At 36.6% G+C, this 20,670-nt stretch overlaps 1 protein-coding gene across 4 annotated transcripts in view; it reads left to right on the top strand.

The window, feature by feature from the left end:
* Positions 1-20,670, top strand: part of ANKS1B (ankyrin repeat and sterile alpha motif domain containing 1B) — a 441,494-nt gene that overhangs the window by 85,703 nt on the left and 335,121 nt on the right. For all 4 annotated transcript variants that reach the window (XM_027812345.2, XM_027812343.2, XM_027812342.2 and 1 more), the window contains exon 8: positions 914-1,089. In XM_027812345.2, the coding sequence (XP_027668146.2) occupies positions 914-1,089 (176 nt within the window). The remainder of the gene's footprint in view (positions 1-913; positions 1,090-20,670) is intronic.

Genomic DNA, 20,670 nt, shown 5'->3' with positions numbered 1-20,670 from the left:
TTTTGCTCACATTTTCGTTCCTATTACTGAAGACAGCTGTGTAACACATGCAGTAGATTATCAGAACCTAATGCAGTTGTTCATAACAAGTAGCTTTTTACTCTGTGGAGGTCTTGCTGCTGCCAGTAGGCTACTTACAGAAAACTTAGCACTCAATGTGATTCTAGTACTTATTACTACTGGTATTTCTAATAGGGGCCCTCATTAAGTATAGACATAAAAAGCCCATTGTTTTACTAACCTGGCAGACTTCTTAACTAAAGATATCTGATAAATTAACACCACAACATGAAACACAATGCAGATGAACTAAACACGGGATTTTGATAGACTGGTGTAGAGAGGCATGTTTTAAACTTTTGCCCTGTATATCCTTCCACCATACCATGTAATCCTGTGAAGGTGAGAAAGAATTGTTTATGAAACATAGCTACTTTGATGGGACAGATGAGCATTCTCAGAGCCTCGGTTCCAACCTACTTGCAGTTTATGGAACCTAGGTAATGTATTGATCACAGCAGCAAATGTGAACTCAGTGCAGAGTGTGGGACACTGATTTTGTATGTTTGTAGAAACTTTCCTTTCCTGGATTAATTTTACATTCTTGGATACATTCTAGCTAATTTTCAGGATTAGAAAACAGAGAGAGGGTAAGTATATATTATAATTCATCCTAATTAAATGCAACGTGTAGGGGAATGCAGAGGCATGTAGGTTACATCCGGTGATTACCATTCTGGAATGAGATGCTGTTATTTTTGAGAGGAAAATCATGCATGAAGATCACTGTTTGGATGATAAGGCATGGAATATAATGGATACTCATAAAATTTAAAGAATGTACATTTCCTTTTTAGGCATAAGTTAGCCCTGGTATTCTAATTATTGACTAATGGTGTGTCTGTTTTTAAAGGTGAAGCTGTGACTGGAGAATTATCAAAGCTCTTAGATGAAATCAAATTGTGCCAAGAAAAGGAATACTCTTTTGAAGATCTGTCTCATACAATATCAGACCATTATCTGGACAATTTTAGTAAAGTATCAGAGGAAGAACTTATGACCAGTGGAAGCCAAACCAAGCTTAATGTAGTAAGTAAGCTGGGATACAAAGATAATATATTCAGTTATATCTGCTTTATTTATGGCACATTCAACAAAGAAATAGTACAAGAGTGAGAATAGTATGAGTCCAACATTATAATAGAAAAAAATTACAGCATGTGCTCCTTACAGATTTAGAATTTTATGTTTGTTTTACAAAGATACTGCTTACCACACCTCAGAATGGCTTTTTGTGGCACCGGTGATATGAGCACAAGTTCAGGGGAGTGCAAGGAAAGGTTTTTTTGAGAAATCAGCTGAAACCAGTATTCTCAGTACTATACTGAAGACTAAATGCTTGCAGAATCTGATCAGAAGTGCACCCAAAAAGAAGCAGCTAAATATCTCTAGTTACAATTCTTATACATTTTATTACTGTATAGCTTTCCCAGTAGACTAATAGTATTAAAGACTGAGTTTCTAATATTGAAAATTGTTGTGATTGTGATACATCAGTGATTTCCAACTGAAATTGAAAATATGTCTTAATTATTTCTAATCCTGTGAATAAAGCATTCTAGGATTCTTTTTTTCTGTAGTGTAGCAAGGCTTTTTTTTTAAAAAAAAAATTGAATTACCTTCCTCAAGAAGTAAAGTAAATGGGATTGCCCAGGGATAACACACAGAACAGAGGGAAAATGCTAAGTGCTAAATTTCCATTAATGTTGTTTGTAAGTTAAGAAAAAGTATGCTTTCATATGTGGGGAAAATCGTGGCAAGTTAAGTATTTTTAATTTCTAGAGGTTTTATTACAATATATGTAGACAGAATGATATTTAAGAAGATGGTTAGCTGCCTTGAAATGCAGTAGATACTTTTGTAAAGCCCTTCTAGATGTTTGAATGACTAAATACATAACCCTTATTGAAGGCAGTCTGAACAAGGTACTGATCCCATTTAAACATTTTTGTACATTTTTTTTCTAGTGTGTCTCTGTATTTAGGTGCTAACTGCTATTTAAATCTGTTCAGCCGCTGTTTTGCAGAAAATGTAATCTATGTAATTCTGTCTACTCAGATTGAAATTTTCACAGACCTAAATGAAATACATTGTGAATAGGAAGTACTCAAACACTAAATCTGTAATTTATGGGCAGCAGGCAAATACAAAGGTAAATTAGGTAATACATTTTTTGACATTTAATATATTTGTATATCGAACTAGATGTGAAATTAAATCTTCAGAAATGGGGACTGTTTAGAGCATGTTGTGGCGCTCTCCTGCTAGTGCACCCAGCTTTTCTTTCGAAGAAAACTAGACTCAAGATGATGGGTACACAATTCCAATGTGAAGTCAGGATGGAAGACAGAGCATGTTTTTCCCTAGAGTAAACCCAGCTATGCAGGCTTATATGGAGAGGATTCTTTGGTGTAATGTGGAATTTTCCTGTTTGATCTAAACCATCTATTTAATCAAGTATTTTAAGGTCACTCAGTCTGTTCAGTTGCTACCTGTCTGCTTTGCATCAAAAAAAGGAAGTTGCTCCCAGTTTTGACACAGTGTCTTTTAGTTTGGGAGAAGTGCTGCCTTCCCTTGGTGTACAGACTGCCTGTATAGTGCATGGGTGATATGAAAACCCACACACACTGTAAGGAGCCATCAAAGAACAATGAGGAAAAAGCACTACAATGAAGAGGTATGTTTAGCTCTGAAAATGGGTGCCAAGGTGAATGCTGCCAAACTACTTTGGGGACAGGACCAACAAGCATGGTGGTAGAAGGAGTGTGACAGTAGGGTGATGGTTGAAGAAACTTAAATGAATATTTATGTATAAGAACATGGAGAAACAGAAAGAAGGAGAGAAGCTGAGACATATATAGATATGGAGAGTCAGAAATAGATTCCTTGGGTAGGTATTAAAGAAGAGAAAGATTCTTACAGCTTCTTCTGTCTTCAGTTTTCTCCTCCCTGGGAAGCTTTCATAAAAATCTCAGTAGGGTAAGTGAGATCTTCTCTGCTGTGTGCATTCATTCAGCTTGCATTCATTGCTGCTGCACATCCCAAAATACTATGGAAGCAGGGGCATCACAGGAGTGTGGTAACACTGGAGCACAGAGTCTTTTCGGCCTGCAGGACAGTGTTGTTACCACCTCCAGCACAGGGCTGAGAAGTGCACCTGGTGTGCCTCTACAAGTGAGCAGTTACTTCAGGTTCAGATCAGCAGTTCCCCCCCCGGCTTTCATTGCTGACTGTGCCAGTGTCAGGTCTGAAGAGCTGTAGAAGTCAGATCCCTGTTGGTAATGTCAGATGATCTATTTCCTGGACAAATGTTGGTTTCAGAGATGACGACTGGTACAGGCTTTTCGATGACTTCTGTAGTCCAGTGATCTGAACAGGTTCCAAAACCCAGGTCAAGACACTTCATGACTCTTAGGAAGATTCTGCAAAGGAACTGGCTTCTCGGAGACATCTGCATTTCTTGTATTATGCCATTGCTCAGAGAAATAAGAAGCCAAGACTGGGGAATTTCTGTTTGGAATAGTAGCTTGTGGGTCAAAAACTTCTCAAATTGGAGCGAGGAGCATCAGGAGCCACCTCCTGAGGATGGCATAGGCATGTGAAAGAGAAAGCATCAGAAAGCAGAGTATTTCAAAGCGTTTATTTTAACAACTGGTTGTGGTACTGCTCTGGCTAAATAAGGTTTAGATTGATTTGAGACTGCAGAAGGAAGTGTCTGTCTATCTAGAATCCACAGCCTGGAATTCTCTCCTGAATCTAAGTGGCAGACTTTTATTTGGAAGAGCAGGGCTCACTGTTTAGTGTAAGAGTAGTGGGGATATTTGCTATTTAGTGTGGTAACTTCACAGTGACAGGCTTAATCTGGAAAGTGAAAGAACGGTGTTCAGTTCTCCCTGTGGCATAAGGGTGAGTTTTAGTGTGACTTTTATAGTCTCTCAAATTAAATCAACTGAGCATCGACCTGTTGATCCCCTCCAGTATTCTTTCTGGATTTTACAACCACTGGAAAAATACCAGTGCAATGCTGAGAGTAGGACTTGGGACTCTCTGTTCACTAGCAAATGCTATTCCTTTTCTGGCCTCAGATGTCTCACATTATTTGTTGCCCAGTGATAGAGCACCTGTAGAAAACCACATTTTCTTTTGAAGAAGTTGTGGGTTGGAACTGTCCTAGGTCAAGGACAGAATTTTATCTATTCTTCCATTTGCTAGGTTATTGGACAATTGCTCATCCAGCCACATAGCAAGTTGTTCTGCTATGTTTGGACCAAGGGACTTCCTTCTTTTCATCAAATTTTACCTTGGAAACACCATACACTTTATTACTTAATATATGTCTGTTGACCAGGTGTGTGATGTGTGACATAAGGCATTAAAAAAAAAAACAAAAAAACCCAGAGGTTTTTGTGCTTACAGTATTTTAAAGTCAAATAGGAAGTAGAGTTTGCACAACTGAGGTTGGGTGAAACTGAAAAAAATTTATGGATGAAAATTTTGGGTTTAGTCACCTTGATTCTAAATTACTAGTCATCTCTGTGTTGACTTTTAAGTTTCCTCAGGACGTGGAAAATATCAATAGGAAAATTGCAGGTAAGGATCATGAAGACGGAGGCATGAACATCTGGGAGGGGGAGGGTACAATGGAGCAGTAAATAAAAGTCAGGACAATAAGAATAGACACTGTGGTGTAGATGTGGCTAGGAACACATCTGGAGGAGAGTAAAAATGCCCCCACAGAACGCTTTTATTCCAAAAGCTGAAAAGGAAAGGGGGAATTCTTAGGTTCTGGAAAGGCAGACTGCGTTGGCTTCCTGAATGAGGAGAGCAATTAATGAAGAGGGTAAAAACTGTCTCTGCTTGTTTGCTGAACAGCACAAAGTCAGATGAGAAGTTAATGTGACCTTTTATTTGAAGAGTACATTATAAAGAATAAACAAAAGTCAACTTTAAGTGACACTGGAAACTTTAGCATTTCATTGCTTGATTTCACAACTCTGGCTGTGTTTCAATGTACTTCCGATATGCTGTCATGCAAAATAATTCCATGTTTCCTAGTCTGCCTTCACTGGTCATTAAAACATGTTTTATGAGACATCAGGCAGTAAGCCCCTGTTCGTTGCCTCCACAGAATTAAAGGGCAGATTGAACATAATTTTGCAACTGGAAATGTGGACTAGTATGCTACTTTGGAGAGAGATCTAAAAAGGCATTTATATGCCTAGGCATCATTTTAGTTTAGGAATTGCCTGTTTTTCTCAAAGGCTTATACACTAGGTGGGGTTGATGGTGGATTTGTAGATTTTTACTCCCAGTTTCTGTCTGCCTTTTTTCCCCGTTTTGGTCAATGTGACTTGAATAAACTCTTTAGTTCCCCTGTATATGCAAAGACATGGAAAACCCTGATAGCTGCTGCACAGGTGAGCTGGGAAAACTTTATGTATTGTTCGGTGCTGACATGGAATGGTTTTTCTGTGTTTGCTAAATACAAAACTTCCCCTCCAAATAACTAGGATCTGATTGTTCAGAAAGTCAGAAAAGTAGCTGTACTTCAAAACATGTTCCAGAAACATAAGGCGTGGAAAAAGATGTAGGAGAATCCTTGCATGTATCATAGTTTAGTTAACTTATAAAAAATTAAGCTGTCTTAAGTATGATTGCTAGCAAAATCAGCTTTTGACAATAACTTACAGTAGTTTCAATTAAAAAAAAAAAAAGTCTAATTTAAAAGATATTTATTTTCCAATAGATGGCAGTCTGGCTCAGTAATTTCAAGAACAAAAGCAGCCATCTTATGTAAGAATTTTCCATCTTTTTTTTCATTGCTACGCTAAAATCATGGATTTTTAACACAGTTGATAACACAAACAGCTTAAAAACAAACACCTGTAATTCTTGTAAGGGAAAAATTATTGAACATCATGGCATACATTTAAACTACAAACTAAAATATCAAGGCTAAAATTAGAGGTGTGTTATAACATGGAGTTTACACATAAAGTGTGTATTCAAAAACTCTGTGTGAATTCATGAGCAAGTAAGAAAATTTAAAAAGGTATAACATTCAAAGCAGGGATCCAGAAAATTTGTGGGTGTCCAGAACATGAACAGAAGAATGTCAGAGTGTATATTGTGAGGAATCTTCCTGAGCTCTTGCAAGTAAATTGCTCTAACTTAGATTCCTCTGTCTTTGGAGTACTAACATTGTTACGGTTTCTTGTCGGGTTTGAGGTTTCTGGGTATATACTCATGTAATTTGAACAAATTATTCTAAATATAATATTAAAACCAGAAATATGCTGTATTTATTGCAATGTATTTGCTGGTTGTTTATCTTAATTTAAAAAAATTTGGAAAATATAACTTGGGCTTTTTGTCCTTATAAGAAAAATTTTTTTCCTGTGGATATCAGAGAATGATATGTTACTTTTTATTTCCTTTGGACAGCCTGTGATTGCAAAAAAAAAAGGTTATTGATAACTTCTGCACTTTCATATGTGTGTGCATGAGTACATACATATTTGTAAGGTGTTTGTATTGGATATAATGCATCTCAGTCTTTTCCTTTCATAAGCTTGATATTTTGTTTTAATGATTTTTTTCTTATAACTGACTCTTAAAAGACATTCATCTTATTCTGTATTCAGAAGTTTATTCCAGTCCTTAAGAATGAATTTGAAAAGCATGTTTTCTTTTCACTTGGTAACAAGTATGATTCTCCATATTTTTTAGAAGTCATCAACATTTCTGAACTAAACCTAATTTTAAAATAAAAATCTGCCATAGAGACTTAATGAAGCTGAAGCTTCAAATTGAAGTATTTTCTTCAGATCAGTTCCTTTAATCTTGTGTAGTAGGTGGTTGCTTGCAATGTTTGTTTTAACATTTGCGCTGTTGTGTTCAGAAGCATAAATACATAAACTACATTAATGATTTGCAAGTGCAAATGCAGTATCTTACTGTCTTTGAATATGTGACATGAATTTAGATGAAAGACATCGTTCCAGAAAGTGCTTTTGTGCATTTACCACCATAGTATATGTTAAAGGATTTTACTTAATTACCTGGAATAAATCCTAAGAAACTTAAGTCATAAGGTGCCCCTGATTTTTTTGCTTACAGAGTAAAACTAAAGATAGTAAAACCATGTAGCATTATAGTGGCTGCACTACATAGGGATTTCAAGGAAGTGGCAGCAGTATATCTGGTTAAATTTAATGTGGTTATATAATAAAGGCTGGCAGCAGTAATTTAAATTTAAACATGAAGAAAAGTTCTGTGTAGTCTCAGGAAAAAGAATTGGATTTCATCACAGGCATATAAATGTCAATTTCCACTTACTTTTCTCATCTAGAAAGGGAAGTTGATACGTACATTAAGAGAGAGTGAAAAAACCCCACACTTTAAAACATCTTATATTAACATTGCTGAAAACAGTGATGCTACATAATCAAAGAGAAGATCTGCTTTATACTTTATGTCAGAATATCAAGAAGATGAGGGTATATAAAGGCAATAAAACTGTGGTTGTGTTTGGCTTATATGTAAGGGGAGATCTGAAAGCATAAAATTGTGTGTTTTTGAAAGATGGCTAAGAATTAATATATTGGAGGTGAATATAATTTATTCATGGTCCTTTATATAAGTCAGTTATTCAGATTCATTTTTTTTCTAAGGCAAAGAAAAATTATTTTTTATAAAAAGTGCACTTTTTAATTTTACAAAGTATCACTGGGATTTGTTGAAAAATATTGAGGTAAACTATTTAGTAAAATTATTCAATAATACTGTTGGTTTGGGTTTTTTTGACATAACATTTAAATGAATAATGGTTGGGCTAAAATATTGTAATGCATAAGAGTGGTCAAATATGCTGGAGTAAAGTGATTTACTATTTTGGATCAAATGGGGTAGCCTTTAACAGCCATACATTTGCATATAGGCATTATTGAGAGAGCAAGACAAAATTCTACATGACAATGATGGTGAGCAAGCCAGAAGTATATACAATGGGTGACTAATGAGGATACATTAAAAACACATTCAAGAACAATTTTGTTTAGTTATTCATTAGGGAATAGTAAGACAATCAGGCCTGATTATTTGGGACTCCATGGAGAGAAGCAGATAAATTTTATGTTATTTAATATAGTGACATTTATTGAATTTGATAATTCAGCTTTGCTGTATTTTGCAGGTATTTATGATGTGTATATATATAAAAAAAGATAATTATACTGAGTGTCAGTGTTTGGATTATTGTCACTTTACTTAATTTCCCCTTTATAATAATGATAGATAGTTTATGTATTGCCAAACTTCAATATTGCAAGAATTTTGTATTAAGTTGCTTTTTAACTCTTACATGTAATTCAGTTATGAATCTTATTTGGCAAGCATATACTGACTCTTATTTCTGTGAGAATTAAAAATATGAAGGCAATTTCTTCCAGGTTAGTCCAGTTTCTAATGTGCAGTGGTATTTCCCGCTGATTAGAACTGTTGTTGCTGCTGTTTTTTTCAATAAGACATTTATAAAGCAACATCCAGTACCAAACATCCACTTGGTCAACAGAATGATATACTTACTACAAGCCACTAAATTTCTAAATTCTATTTAAGCATGAGCTGGATATTGCAAAGAAACAGAGGGAAACATACTGACTTCATGTAAATTTTTTTCCCTTCTGTTAGGTAGTTTACCTAGCCAAGGGAAGTTCAGACATTTTTAATGTATCCTTTCCTGGCTTATGTCCTATAGCTATTCATATAGGTTATATTTTATATCTATGCGTTATGCTATGCTTCAGTACAGTGTTGTAAAGATTTCTGTTAGAGGGATCCTAACAGCAGCTGCATGGAACTTGACACAGAATAATTTTCCCAGTGGCATGTTTCACAGCCAACTAAATTAGCCTGCAGCTCCCTGCTGCTGCGATTTCTGGTAGAAGTATTTCTAAACAATCCTCCAGTGTGCAGCATAGACCTACCCTGTGAGATAGTCAGCACTTATTTAAGAATATAAAATCTTGAAACATGACAACACTTGGTATGATTCAAACTACATGGAGTAGAGTATAACTAGGGGAAGGTGCTGGCCTAGCCACCAGTTCATCTAATCTGCATTAAACAGTACCTACTCCTTTTCCACTGGAATGCTTTTCTGGAATATTTAACCAGTCTGTGCAATTATGTATGTGTGTGGCAAATTCCTTGACTATCAGATACTTGCAGGAAAATAGCTTACAGACAAATAAATCTCTCTGAATGCTGTTACGCATTTAGCTTGCACTGGTGAATCCTAAATGTATCTAATCCTTTTACTCCAATCTGTCACATTGTTTACTGCAATGACCCTGTATAACTGTGTTTTGCAGGACACATGCTCAATGTATAGACATCTTCTTTTATATGCTGAGTATATGCTTCCATTTATTCTTATACAGTAAAATTGGACGGAGTAGGAAAGAACAAATAGTTTGCGCACACCCACCATAACTTGCAATACTTCAGGCTTGTCCTTTATTAAAGCTTTCTTTTGCCTGACTAAGTAATCCTAGCATTTTCAAGTTTATTTTGTATGTAAATCTTGCCATGCTACCAACCACTTCACTTGCCCTGCTGCGGACTCTTTCGACTTAGCTAAATCTCTTTTACATAAGGATCTCAGATATGGGTGTAGCATTTTTTCCATATAAAGTAATTACATTCTAAGCTTTTCAGATCAAAGAGCTTGTTTGTCTTTATGGCTATAAAGCTGTATGTAAATTCGGGGTGCTCTGGAAATGATTAATAGTATTTTATCTACTCAAGAATCCTGTTGGACAGCTATGTTTTATTAAATTAACCATAGTAGATTTTTACGGTTTTTTTACAATTAACTGCAGAGACTGTCATATATTGTAGTACTGAGCACATACATAATTTGAAGACTAACCTCTGTTTCATTATGCTTAGATTAAGACCAAAGTAATCTACTAATCTCAACAGGATTAGCCAGGATCTGAGGTCTCTATCAGAACTGATCTTGAGATGATCTTCCCAATATGAAGTATATTTGTTTTAATGAAATATCTTTTTGTGTGTGTGTGTGTTATTCAGTGCTTCAGAGAACCTTCTTTTTCATCCCTGTTTGTGCCTTTTCTTTTTTAACATCCCTGAGCTGCCTGTGCCATCGTGGACACTATCGCCAGGCTTGCATAGCAGAACACTTGTCTCTTCCATTTCTTCTATACGCTCACTGCCCATCATCCTGTGAATATGTAGTATGTACAACATGACATCTGTTTTTAAGCTACGGTCTCCAACTTCATTCTTCTGAGTGAATTTCAGTCACTTCTGAAAAAGAGAGAGAAGATAATACCATGAGATTTCCACCCAGGCAGGTGATTTTATAATATTAAGCTCAACTCTCTGTCATATTATTACAAACCCAAATCATCAGGGGGGTGGATGACTTTTGCTGTTTCTAGAATATCGGTCACCAGAGCTGTTTCCCTCAAGCCCTGACCTTCCCTAGGCATCTGCCAAAAGTCTGTCATGGACTCCTGCTGGGTATTCACCTCAGGTTTCTCCTCTTCTCAGACTTTTCTCCAATGTTCCAGCCAGAATCAGGTTTTCAACTTCTCCCTCAGAAGAGAGCAAAAAGTTCTTCTCATCGTGATCTTACTTGGTTCTCTTAAAATTACTTTTCTCCCTGGCTAATCAGAGTATCACCAGTAGGGGTGCTGAAATTCCAAAGGTGGGATCCATGTATCTCATGTCTGTTGATGTGCAGGGTGCCTTTTGCATGGGGCTAACATGGTCGTGCCTTAAGGAGCAGCAGTTAAGTGTCAGCAGCTACCCTGTAGTATCTATGGTGCTGGATGCCTATGCTTGGCAGCGGAATCCCAGCTTGAAGCACTCAAGACAATTGCATACACGTAGGCATCTAGTGCTATTCTAGTCAGTAGCTGAGACACCTACGTGGGGCTGACAGATGTGACAGAGGATTTGGAAAGTCAGTTTTCTGGGGTGGCAGTTAGAGGCTAAGCAGAGTGCCCAAAGATAGACGCTGAACCTCAGTGTAGAGGTAGCTCAGTCAAGAACTAAGTGTCCCTCCAGTAGCTTGGCAGTGTTAACATTAAGAATTGAGAAATATTTGTGAAACTTTAATAATTACTTGGTTTATTGCATCTGAGCAATGGACCATGTAACAATTTGGTATGTGGTCTATATGGAATATGAAGGACTTCTCCAACGTTTAAGTATGATTAGATTTTAATTTCTGAACATATTTTTGCTCTCTTGAAAAATTACGTTTGATAGTTTGTAAAAGCTTGAGCTTGGATATGTGGGAGATTTATTTTCCACAGTCATATGTAGATATTTACTCTAGGGAAAAGATACCTGAGTTAAAGCATTCTTTTTCTTTCTTATTAAAATATACTCTTTTCTATCCTGCAATTTTAAACAAGGAATACATAATTCCAGAACTTTTTAGCTTTTTATTTTTCTGCATCATACAGAGGTAGGTATTTCTGTAATATTTCTAGAACTCTATCAATGTTGTCAGCAGGTACCCATGCAGATTTGATTGTATTTTTTTAATACATAGTGACCTTGGAAAAAATAAGTGTTCTACCTACACAGCAGGATACAAAAAGTAAAGGGGGAAAAAAATCTTTAATATCTTTTGAATATACCTGAAGTCAACACTGATTTCATGTCTACTCTATTAGTATAAGGATAAAGTCATTAAGCCTGGAATTGACAGTAAAGCCTGATGATCACCATCTGATAGGAAATGCATGAGAAGAGAACCATGTGGGCATGTGTCTGAGTTGTTTTCTGTAGTGAGGGGAACAGCACAGTTTTATCCCTGTGGTGTAAACAGAAAATGGAGCCTACTAATCCATCAGAGCTATGTGAACCCCTACAGGACCTATTAAAGGATAAGTGTAAATGTATGGTTTCACTATATTGTATTCTATGATTCTTTTGAAGTTGAATAAGTAGGTAGTCTCTTAGCAGCAGCAGCCCCAGTTTCCTTTCTTTGCTTCTTCTTAGTAAGAGGTATACAAATAGTGCTAATGGTAAGTATTCTGCCATATTTCACAGGGCAAAATGATCACCCATGATAAGCTAATACAAAAGAACGCTTTCTTTAAAGATTGTCTAGTAGCTGAAATTAGAATATTGGGCAACTTACTTGGACCACTTGTTTAATTTCATTCTGTCCTAATGACAACAGATACATTTATTTTATGATTGACATACAAAAAAGAGAGTATTTTTGTTCTTAAGTCTTGAAGTAGTTGACCTCTCATGACAAATCTTAATGGCATTCTGTTGGCAGATTTTTTCAGTCCCTGTGAATAAGCTCATCAAGTATAAAATGGATAGCAGAAAAATATATTAGACCAGATTCTTATACCTCTGTAAAATATAAGAAGAGGAGTAATTCAGAGTTAAGGGGCAACTGACTGATATTTACTATGCATTAGAAATGTTTGCCCATGGAATTAATACAGATCAACAGTGTGCTATAAATGCACCTCTTGTCTTTTCTGTAACTTCACTATACTGAAACCCTTGGCTGGGTTCAGTGGTATAAATTTTTACTTTGAGATTAGAAGCAGAAAGTAGGATTACTAGACCATGCATGCATCTGTTTTTACACCAGTTTCTTTACTTTTCTGGAGGGATGCAAGAACTGATTTACACCGTTTTTGATAATCTAATTTCTTTGCTCTTGGCATCTGTCATTCCTAAACTTATTTTAAGTTTCAGTTTAGTGCCATGAGGGAAAATCTCAGAAGAGTCTCTTCAGTTTTATTTGCTTCAGTAGTTATTTGAGATTGAGCAGTTTCTATTAATACTACTGCTATTATTTCTGTTGATATTGGTGCTCTGCCCAGTATCTATGGAATATGAACTGTTTACAGTTTGCAAAGAAAAGCAGCCTCAGGACTGCTTGTCAGTCTTGACAAAAGTAATATTAAAATGTAAAAATATTTTATTCCTATGCTGGTCTTTCTTTCAATTATTAATAGTTGATTCCTTATGGTTATTGGAGTATTTACTACCTTGTCTCTGTCCAAAATAGTACTTCCTTTAAGGAATCTCAATAATTTTTACAGATCACTTATTTAGCCATAAATACTTCATAAGAAATAGTGTATTACACAGAAGTTGTAGATGAAGGCATGTTACTGACAGAGTTGTTCATCTCTGTTTTACAGGACCCTTAGGACACTGTATGATGACTGGCTGAAGAAAGAATTTAATTATTAGCTATTCAGTTGTCTAGGAGTATGTCTGAAAAACAACAGAAAGGTGTGCTTGTATTCGGTAGATGTGTACATACTATGTTGAATCTACCACAGGTAAAAAGAACAATAGAGATGAGCTAGTACAGGAAGAGCAAACACTATCCTAAATCTTCTGGTTGTACTGGTTACTGAGATGACTGCAGTGTCTTAACTATATAAGACAGGAAAAAGCAGCAGCTTGCAATATGTGAACTTCACACTGGCACGTTTTCCTACCAGCCATAGCAATGCTTTTGCTTTCCTAGTGAAGATGATTTTGAATTCTGCTTCCATCTGCCACGTAAATCAGGCTTCCACCTACCATGTAAATCAGGCTGCATTGGGAGCTGTTGTCCACTTGATAGCATTCTGCATCTCTTACGGGGTGTGTGTGTGTGTGTGTGGGGGGGGTGATCCTTTTTTTCTAATACCTCTAGAAGTGTCTGGGCTCTTGCATGTTTTACTGAGGTCAAAAGGTAGGTTATTATTTGACTGATCTTTTCCAGTTAGGCTTTCAACTTCTATGCCCTGTCAAGATGTTTCAACTGCTTGTCAGCTATTCCACTGCATTGTTTTTGTATTCTATTTAGCACTTAGGTGACAGTATGGCAAACTACTAGTCGTTTCTTACTGATGGATCTGTCTAGTACAGACATTCTTCAAGGCCTTTTTGATTATCCACTCTTAACCAGCATTCATCTTCAGATTCTGTATATAGTTCCTCTTTAGATTGGCTTTTATTCAGATACAATTTTTCTCTTATGTTCTTCATTAAGCCAACAGCAACTTAATGGAATAACTGCATTTTCAGTAACAACCTTTTACTGAGAATATGTATGCTAAATAAAAAACTGCACTGGAGGAGTAATAAAGTGGTGACTTCTGCCTACTCACTTACCACCTGATTTCCCCCCTACTTTAATTTCTGGTCCTTCTGCTCTATTTCATGACAAATAATGTATTTTCTATAAGTTTCGTCATTCTGCCACCCACTTACCCACCCTCTCTTTCACAGCTTTAAAAAAAGAAAAATACATGGTTTACAGCTGATTTGCTTTGCAATTACATTGCACTGAGTCTTTCAAATGTTACATGGTAACATTCAGATAGTATAGGGATGGTAAATACAGAGATGCCTCTGTAGTTATTACTCCAAGCAGGATTTTCTTTCTGTGACATTTAAAGCCAAAAATGCTTGTCTTTACTTTGAGTTATATTTGTACCTTTATGCAAAAGTAAATATGCTTAAGCTTTTAATTTTAAGCTATTTAATATTCCTACAAATATTAATACTTGATTTTGCTTTTCTGTAGGCTCCTATACTCTTCATTATCAGACTCCTTTTTCAGCTGGTACATGAGTTTTTCACAATGAGTCACATTTTGGAATGAGTCATTGCATAGTGATTCGGGGAGACACATAAGCCTGTCATTAATATGAGAAATTCCATTAACATAATTGGAACTATTAATGTGCTTAAACTTCAAGAGTCAAAAAAAAGTTACCAAATTCCTGCATTTTTGCATGGTCTACGTGTGTGTATAGCCTTCATACGTACCAACTTAGGTCAAATCTACTATGCCTGTGGGATGGAAAGGCATCCCTAGAAATATATTCTTGTGGCACAGAGTGTCCTTGCAGTCAGTATGGCTTGCTGGGTTGAATTCTGTCTTGGGGCTTTATGCTTCAATGTGCTAAGTCCTTTTTTCCTTGGTCAAGCAAAACACTTGACATGCTTTGATACTAAGTGTTTAAAATTGATGCTAAGTGTGCAGATAGTCTGATCTGTGAATATTAGGTATGTGCTTAAAGTTAAACAAATGCTTAAAACAAAGGTTCACTTTATTTTACCTAATGTTAAGAGGGACAAATTCATTTGGAAGGCAATTCAGTCCTGTCCCAAACACAGATAGTAGGATGGAGTAAATTTGTTGTTGAAGTGCGTTAGAACTAGTTTAATCCCAAGATTAAACAATCCAGAAATTAGTTTAGTCCATAGATCAGGGGTCCTCAAACTTTTTAACCAGGGGGCCGGCGCACGGATGCAGTGGCAGGCAGTCACCTGCGGCTGCTTGGTTCCCCCCCCCCCAGCCCCCGGCGGGGGGTGCGGGGGTGTCTGTAAATACCGGGGGCCGGATTGAGGACCCTGGGGGACCATATCCAGCCCACGAGCTTAGCTTTCAAACAGTTACAACTAGTTTAAAAGAATGATGTTCTAAGTGCTTGTTTGAATCCGGACAGTGCATATTGCAGCTTCAGGCAGCTAATGCTTCATCCCATTAATTTCACACTGAAAAACAAATGCAGTATATGCTTCCCAAGATACTTAAAAATGAAACCCCTGTAGGCTGCATCTACTACATAATTCTTTACAAATACCTTTTTATTATTGTTAAGTTGTAATTAATAGAATAATTTAGTGTTCCATTTTCTGCAATTTTTCAAGTTATTGAATTCTTGAATTTTCTGTCATTTGAAAATCTTCACCTACATGACAAAATTAAACAGGAGTTAGCAAAGAGTGAGAACTCTTACTGAAATGCTTTGAGGTGTCTTTTGCTTTGCACTTATGATATACACACAGAATATCAGATCACTAAATATGACTGTCCTAGTAGTGGCTTTATATATAAGATGAAATGCTCTTTGTATTAAGATTACCACACTCAGTTCAAAACTCTTATGTTTAGTGAAAAATCAATTAGCCAACATCAACTTTTTTATGAATAAATGACACTCCATTGATGGGACTTTTTTTTTATGGTTATTTTTAGGAAATGAAAAGCTATCTTAAGCCTTGAAAAATACTAATTCCTTCATCAATGGAAGAAAATTTATCATTTTTAGTTTATGCCTGGGTTTTTCTGATTAATTAATAGCTTGATAGGTTTTAAAATCCTATGTATGCATCCTTTTATGAGAGTAGTGCAAAGATTTGGTATTGTATTGTTATTATTTGTTACATGCAAGAATTTAAAAATTCAAATATATGGGCCTGCTTTGAATACATATTCAGATATTCATTTTATAATCTCATTTTTACTTAAAGTTTTGACCTTATTCAGTGTGCATTGTACTTGCCATCTACTTCCAGGGTGTGTTTACTGCATACTGTCAGATCTTGCTTTGAAGACAGCTTGATTAATTTCTGGGCTGCTCGTCATGATAGGTGTCAGCAGCACATGCCCTCTGAGGGGCATCAACTATGCATTCATGTACTTTTCATCATGTATGTGAATTAACCATGTTTCCCTAAAGTTACTACATTTTACTGCTGTTACATATAGTCACCATGACTCTGCTGACTTCAAGTTACAGGAATTTCTTCCCAGGCTCAGAGGTTACTGTTCTTGAGTTCAAAGCATGTGACCACTTGAGACCAGTTGGGTTTTTTGTTTGTTTTTAACAGAGCCCCAGTCAGAAAATACGATCACATGCAGCTTGGCTGATGTGCAGTGGTGTAGAGGTCAAGATTCTCCCTTTCTGGGAGGGCTAGGGCTTGGATTTTCACAACACTTAAGTCTCACATACCACTGAAAATGATCACGGAATACGCTGATTCCTTATGTAGCCTGGCACTTCTGCAAACTTGCCTTCACAATTTCAATATGACCAGCAAATAAGGATACAAGCTTAGTGACCGTCTCAAAGAAGTTTAAATGCCGTGCCCAGCATCCCACAGGGATTATAGCAGAGGCAGGTAGAGAGTAACCTTCTCCAACATTCAGCTGCTTTAGGTACAAAACCATCCTTGTTCTCTTGGTATTCCCTTGCTGAATACAGGAGGTGCAATCAAACTCTAATGAGAGTCATAGTGAATGAAATTATGAAAGCAATGTAAACTAGGAACATATATGTGAAAGAATGGCTGCAGGTGTGCAGTGTAAGGTGAAGGACAAGATAATGAGGGTGGGAAATGGAAAAACACCAAGCGGGGAGAAGGCTGCTGGGGGATGTGGGAAAGGTGTGCCCAGGCCACCAACGCATTTTACTGTTGTTAGTCTGCAAGACATAGCATGTGTCTTGTAAATGAGGCTCCTTCTTGTCAACATCATTACTGAATCCCAGAAGGGTACATTTGGTTAATGTAGGGATGCTGCTGTGGAAAAATAGCAACTGATGGTGTTACATTTCATGTCCAAATGCTGCTTTTTTTTCTCTTCTGCATCTGTCAGGCATTTTCCTCTGGGAGCAGCCTGGGCAGCAGCAGGGGGAGCACTGAGAGCACAGGAACGCTGTCCCAGCTCCGCTGTCCCTGGCTTGGCTGCCACAGCTGTTGGGAATGACAGCAGCAGAGAACGACCTGCTCATCCTGATTTATAGAGGATATTCAGGGACAGTTTCCCTCTCTATTATTTCTTAGTATAAGTAAATCTAGAATATTAGACAACAGAACTGTATTTTTTCACTTGAATTTCACAACATAATTACATATCCTTTGGGCAAGGCAAAGGAGGGATAGAGGCACAGCTTTGTAATCCAGTGGTTAGGATCATATGAAGTATTTGCATGGTTTTATGTCTGAAAAATTATTTCTTTAGAAGAAACTACTTTGAAGTCCTACTGACTTCATTGTTCCAGACTGAGTGGTAGCATTTAGCTTATCAAATGTCTGGTTGCTTTCTACATTCCCTAAGCAGAAGGAGATTGCCTTCTGGATTTCATCTTTGCTGCTCCATTTTCAAAAAGCTTATTTTCTTAATCTGTGATATACTGCAAGATAAATGAAAAGTTAACATTAGTGTCTAAAACTATGATGCAATAGCAAATGGTATAGGTCCTATTGTTTTATATCTTTAACATTTTTGGTGGCGTTATCTTGCTCTAGTATATACTGTCTAAAAGGGTATTTGCGATACTTCTGTAAACAGATGATAATTATGATGAAACAGAGAGGCAAAAAGTAAAGAAAGATTTTGATGTTTTGTTTTAGATTTCACTGAACTACTACAAAAAAGTTTCCTCTGTATCCTGAAATGAGGGAATTAAATCACATTTTGCCTAGCAGTGGTGGCTTACAAATGTCAAGGGAGAAAGCAGACCAGTTTTCATTAAAAACTGAGAAAAAGAGGGAATGAAAGGAAATAAAACAGTTTGGATAATTTAATGTATTTGCAGAGAAAGCTTGTCTAGAAAATGAGGGCATATGGTAGTCAGGAAATTGTTAACATCTGTAAAAAGGAAGGCCAAAACTTTACATACATTTTATACACAGAATAAAGCTTCTTGAGCTGTGAACTTTATAGCTTTAAGTAATAGCTAAGATTAAAGGTGCTCTCTTTTTCTTTTCCTGTTGACTTTAAGAGCAGAACAGTCTTTCTCTGCTTTTTTTGTCTGTACTCATCATTTTGCCTGGTTTGTTCTCTTAGATCAGGAGAGAGATGTCAAGTTGTTGTGTACATACATACATATTCTGGGAGAACAACTAGCCTGTGTATAGAATAAAGTATCCTTCAGTCTAAAATATCCTACTGGGCAAACTTTGCCTTTTATGTAGTTGGGAGACATGAAGAGGAAGACTTCTATACCTAATTTTTCAAAGATATAATCTAAATGCTCATTAGACAATCAAAGGTGTTGTGTCAGGCTCAGTAGAGTCTGAATAAAAATTGGCACTAATTGTAATGGTCCAGTATCCTTATGCTGGATCTTACTGCTCCCATACTGCTATACTACTATTCTCTCTTTTATGTACTTGGAGAAATAATATAGTGTTAGTCTCTTACTGCTATAATAAATTTTTAATACTTAATTCAGCGTTCCAGGAAAACACAGAACTTTTATTAAAACTTTTGTTCTGTATCTATGTCTTGTGGCTTCCCTACCAAATTTTCCTTTATACGTATCATGTCTAATATCTTTTAACATTTTCTGTCTGGGTTTTTTTGGGGATGTATAGTGCTTATGCTCATGTTTCTTCTAGCTTTGGCAGTTGGCCTTTTTGAAGCTTAGTGTTACAGTTTATATTGACTTCACCGTTTCATAATGTCAAATTCAATTAATTGAGCAACTATGATCTAGGTGGCATTTTTTAACTGCATTTACTTTTTCTTTTTAATCAAAACAGGCATGAATAAAAGGTTCTCAGTTGTGTCTTATTTTTCTTTAGGTGACAGAAATCCCTTCCTCTCTATTTATTTATTTCTTTTTTGCTGAGAAGTGGGTATAAATAACTGTGGTTTTACTAAACCCCTCCCTACAGGGCTATTTCAAGGCTTTCCAGCATTATACACAAAATCAGATTTTCATGTCCAGAGGATCTCTAAGGAGGCAAAATTAAATTATACAACAACAGAAAAATGAGGGAGCTCTGGGAACGGAACAAAGACTAGGGGAGAATAACAGGAAACTGGGTGGTCTGGGTTGGGAGTTTTGTGGGCTTGTGTGACGGTTTGAAGTCCTTGAATCGATTGCAGATCTCTCTGTATCTCACCTGTCTCTTCCAGGTGCATCCCTCTCCCCAGGGTATGCACACCCAGTCTACCCCATTTAGGGGACTTCTGACTCCCCTTTCTCTCATGCAGCTATTAACTCCTTCCCTCCTCTTTGCAAATGCAGCTTTCCCTGCAGCAACTCCCACTTATTCCTTTGTGCCTGTTGTCTGGGAAGAACTGGGCTTCTGGCAGCACGGCACGGATGGGTGAAAAGGGTGACAGCAATAACTCTTTCTTGACCCTTCACATACGTTTCTCCTAACGCTTCCTTTTTAGTGCTTTATCATAGCAGAAATCTGGGCAAAACAGAAATTTGTCATTCAGTATAAAAAGAGCCAACCCTACTCTGCAGTAGTTTGTAAACTAGCCGGTATCATGTTATTCATACCTGGATTGTCTGGTTGCATAAGAGTACTAGTCAATTTATTCCAGTAGGGTGTCTAATGAAGTCTAAAATTTACTGTTCCTTTTTTGAATGTGTAGATGATCTGACTGTCTAATATTTCCTGTTTCTTACTCATATTGATATTAATTCAAATTACTGTGATCCTCACTCTGTCTTAGGCTATTTATATAACATGCATCTAATAGAAATAATACAACTCCTTTTCGTTCTGCTTGTGTACATTTTCTGTTGTTCAATAATATCTTGGTATGATTTTTTTTGTACTCCGTTCCTGTAACGGCTAAATACTCATATGTTCTCCCTTGAATGATTCAAATGTATTCAGTTTCATTATTCATCTTCCTGTAGTTATGTTGAAAGTTTCTCTTTGGTATTATGCATATGTATTTTTTGCCTTTAGAAGGTGTATTGACATTTTTCTGTGACTTTTGTCTTCATTCACTTACACTGGTGTGTAAGGTCACAGCTAATGTGTGTTCCC

Source organism: Falco cherrug, chromosome 5, assembly GCF_023634085.1.
Source record: "Falco cherrug isolate bFalChe1 chromosome 5, bFalChe1.pri, whole genome shotgun sequence".
NCBI lineage: Eukaryota > Metazoa > Chordata > Aves > Falconiformes > Falconidae > Falco > Falco cherrug.
This window is presented reverse-complemented; position numbering and strand designations above follow the sequence as displayed.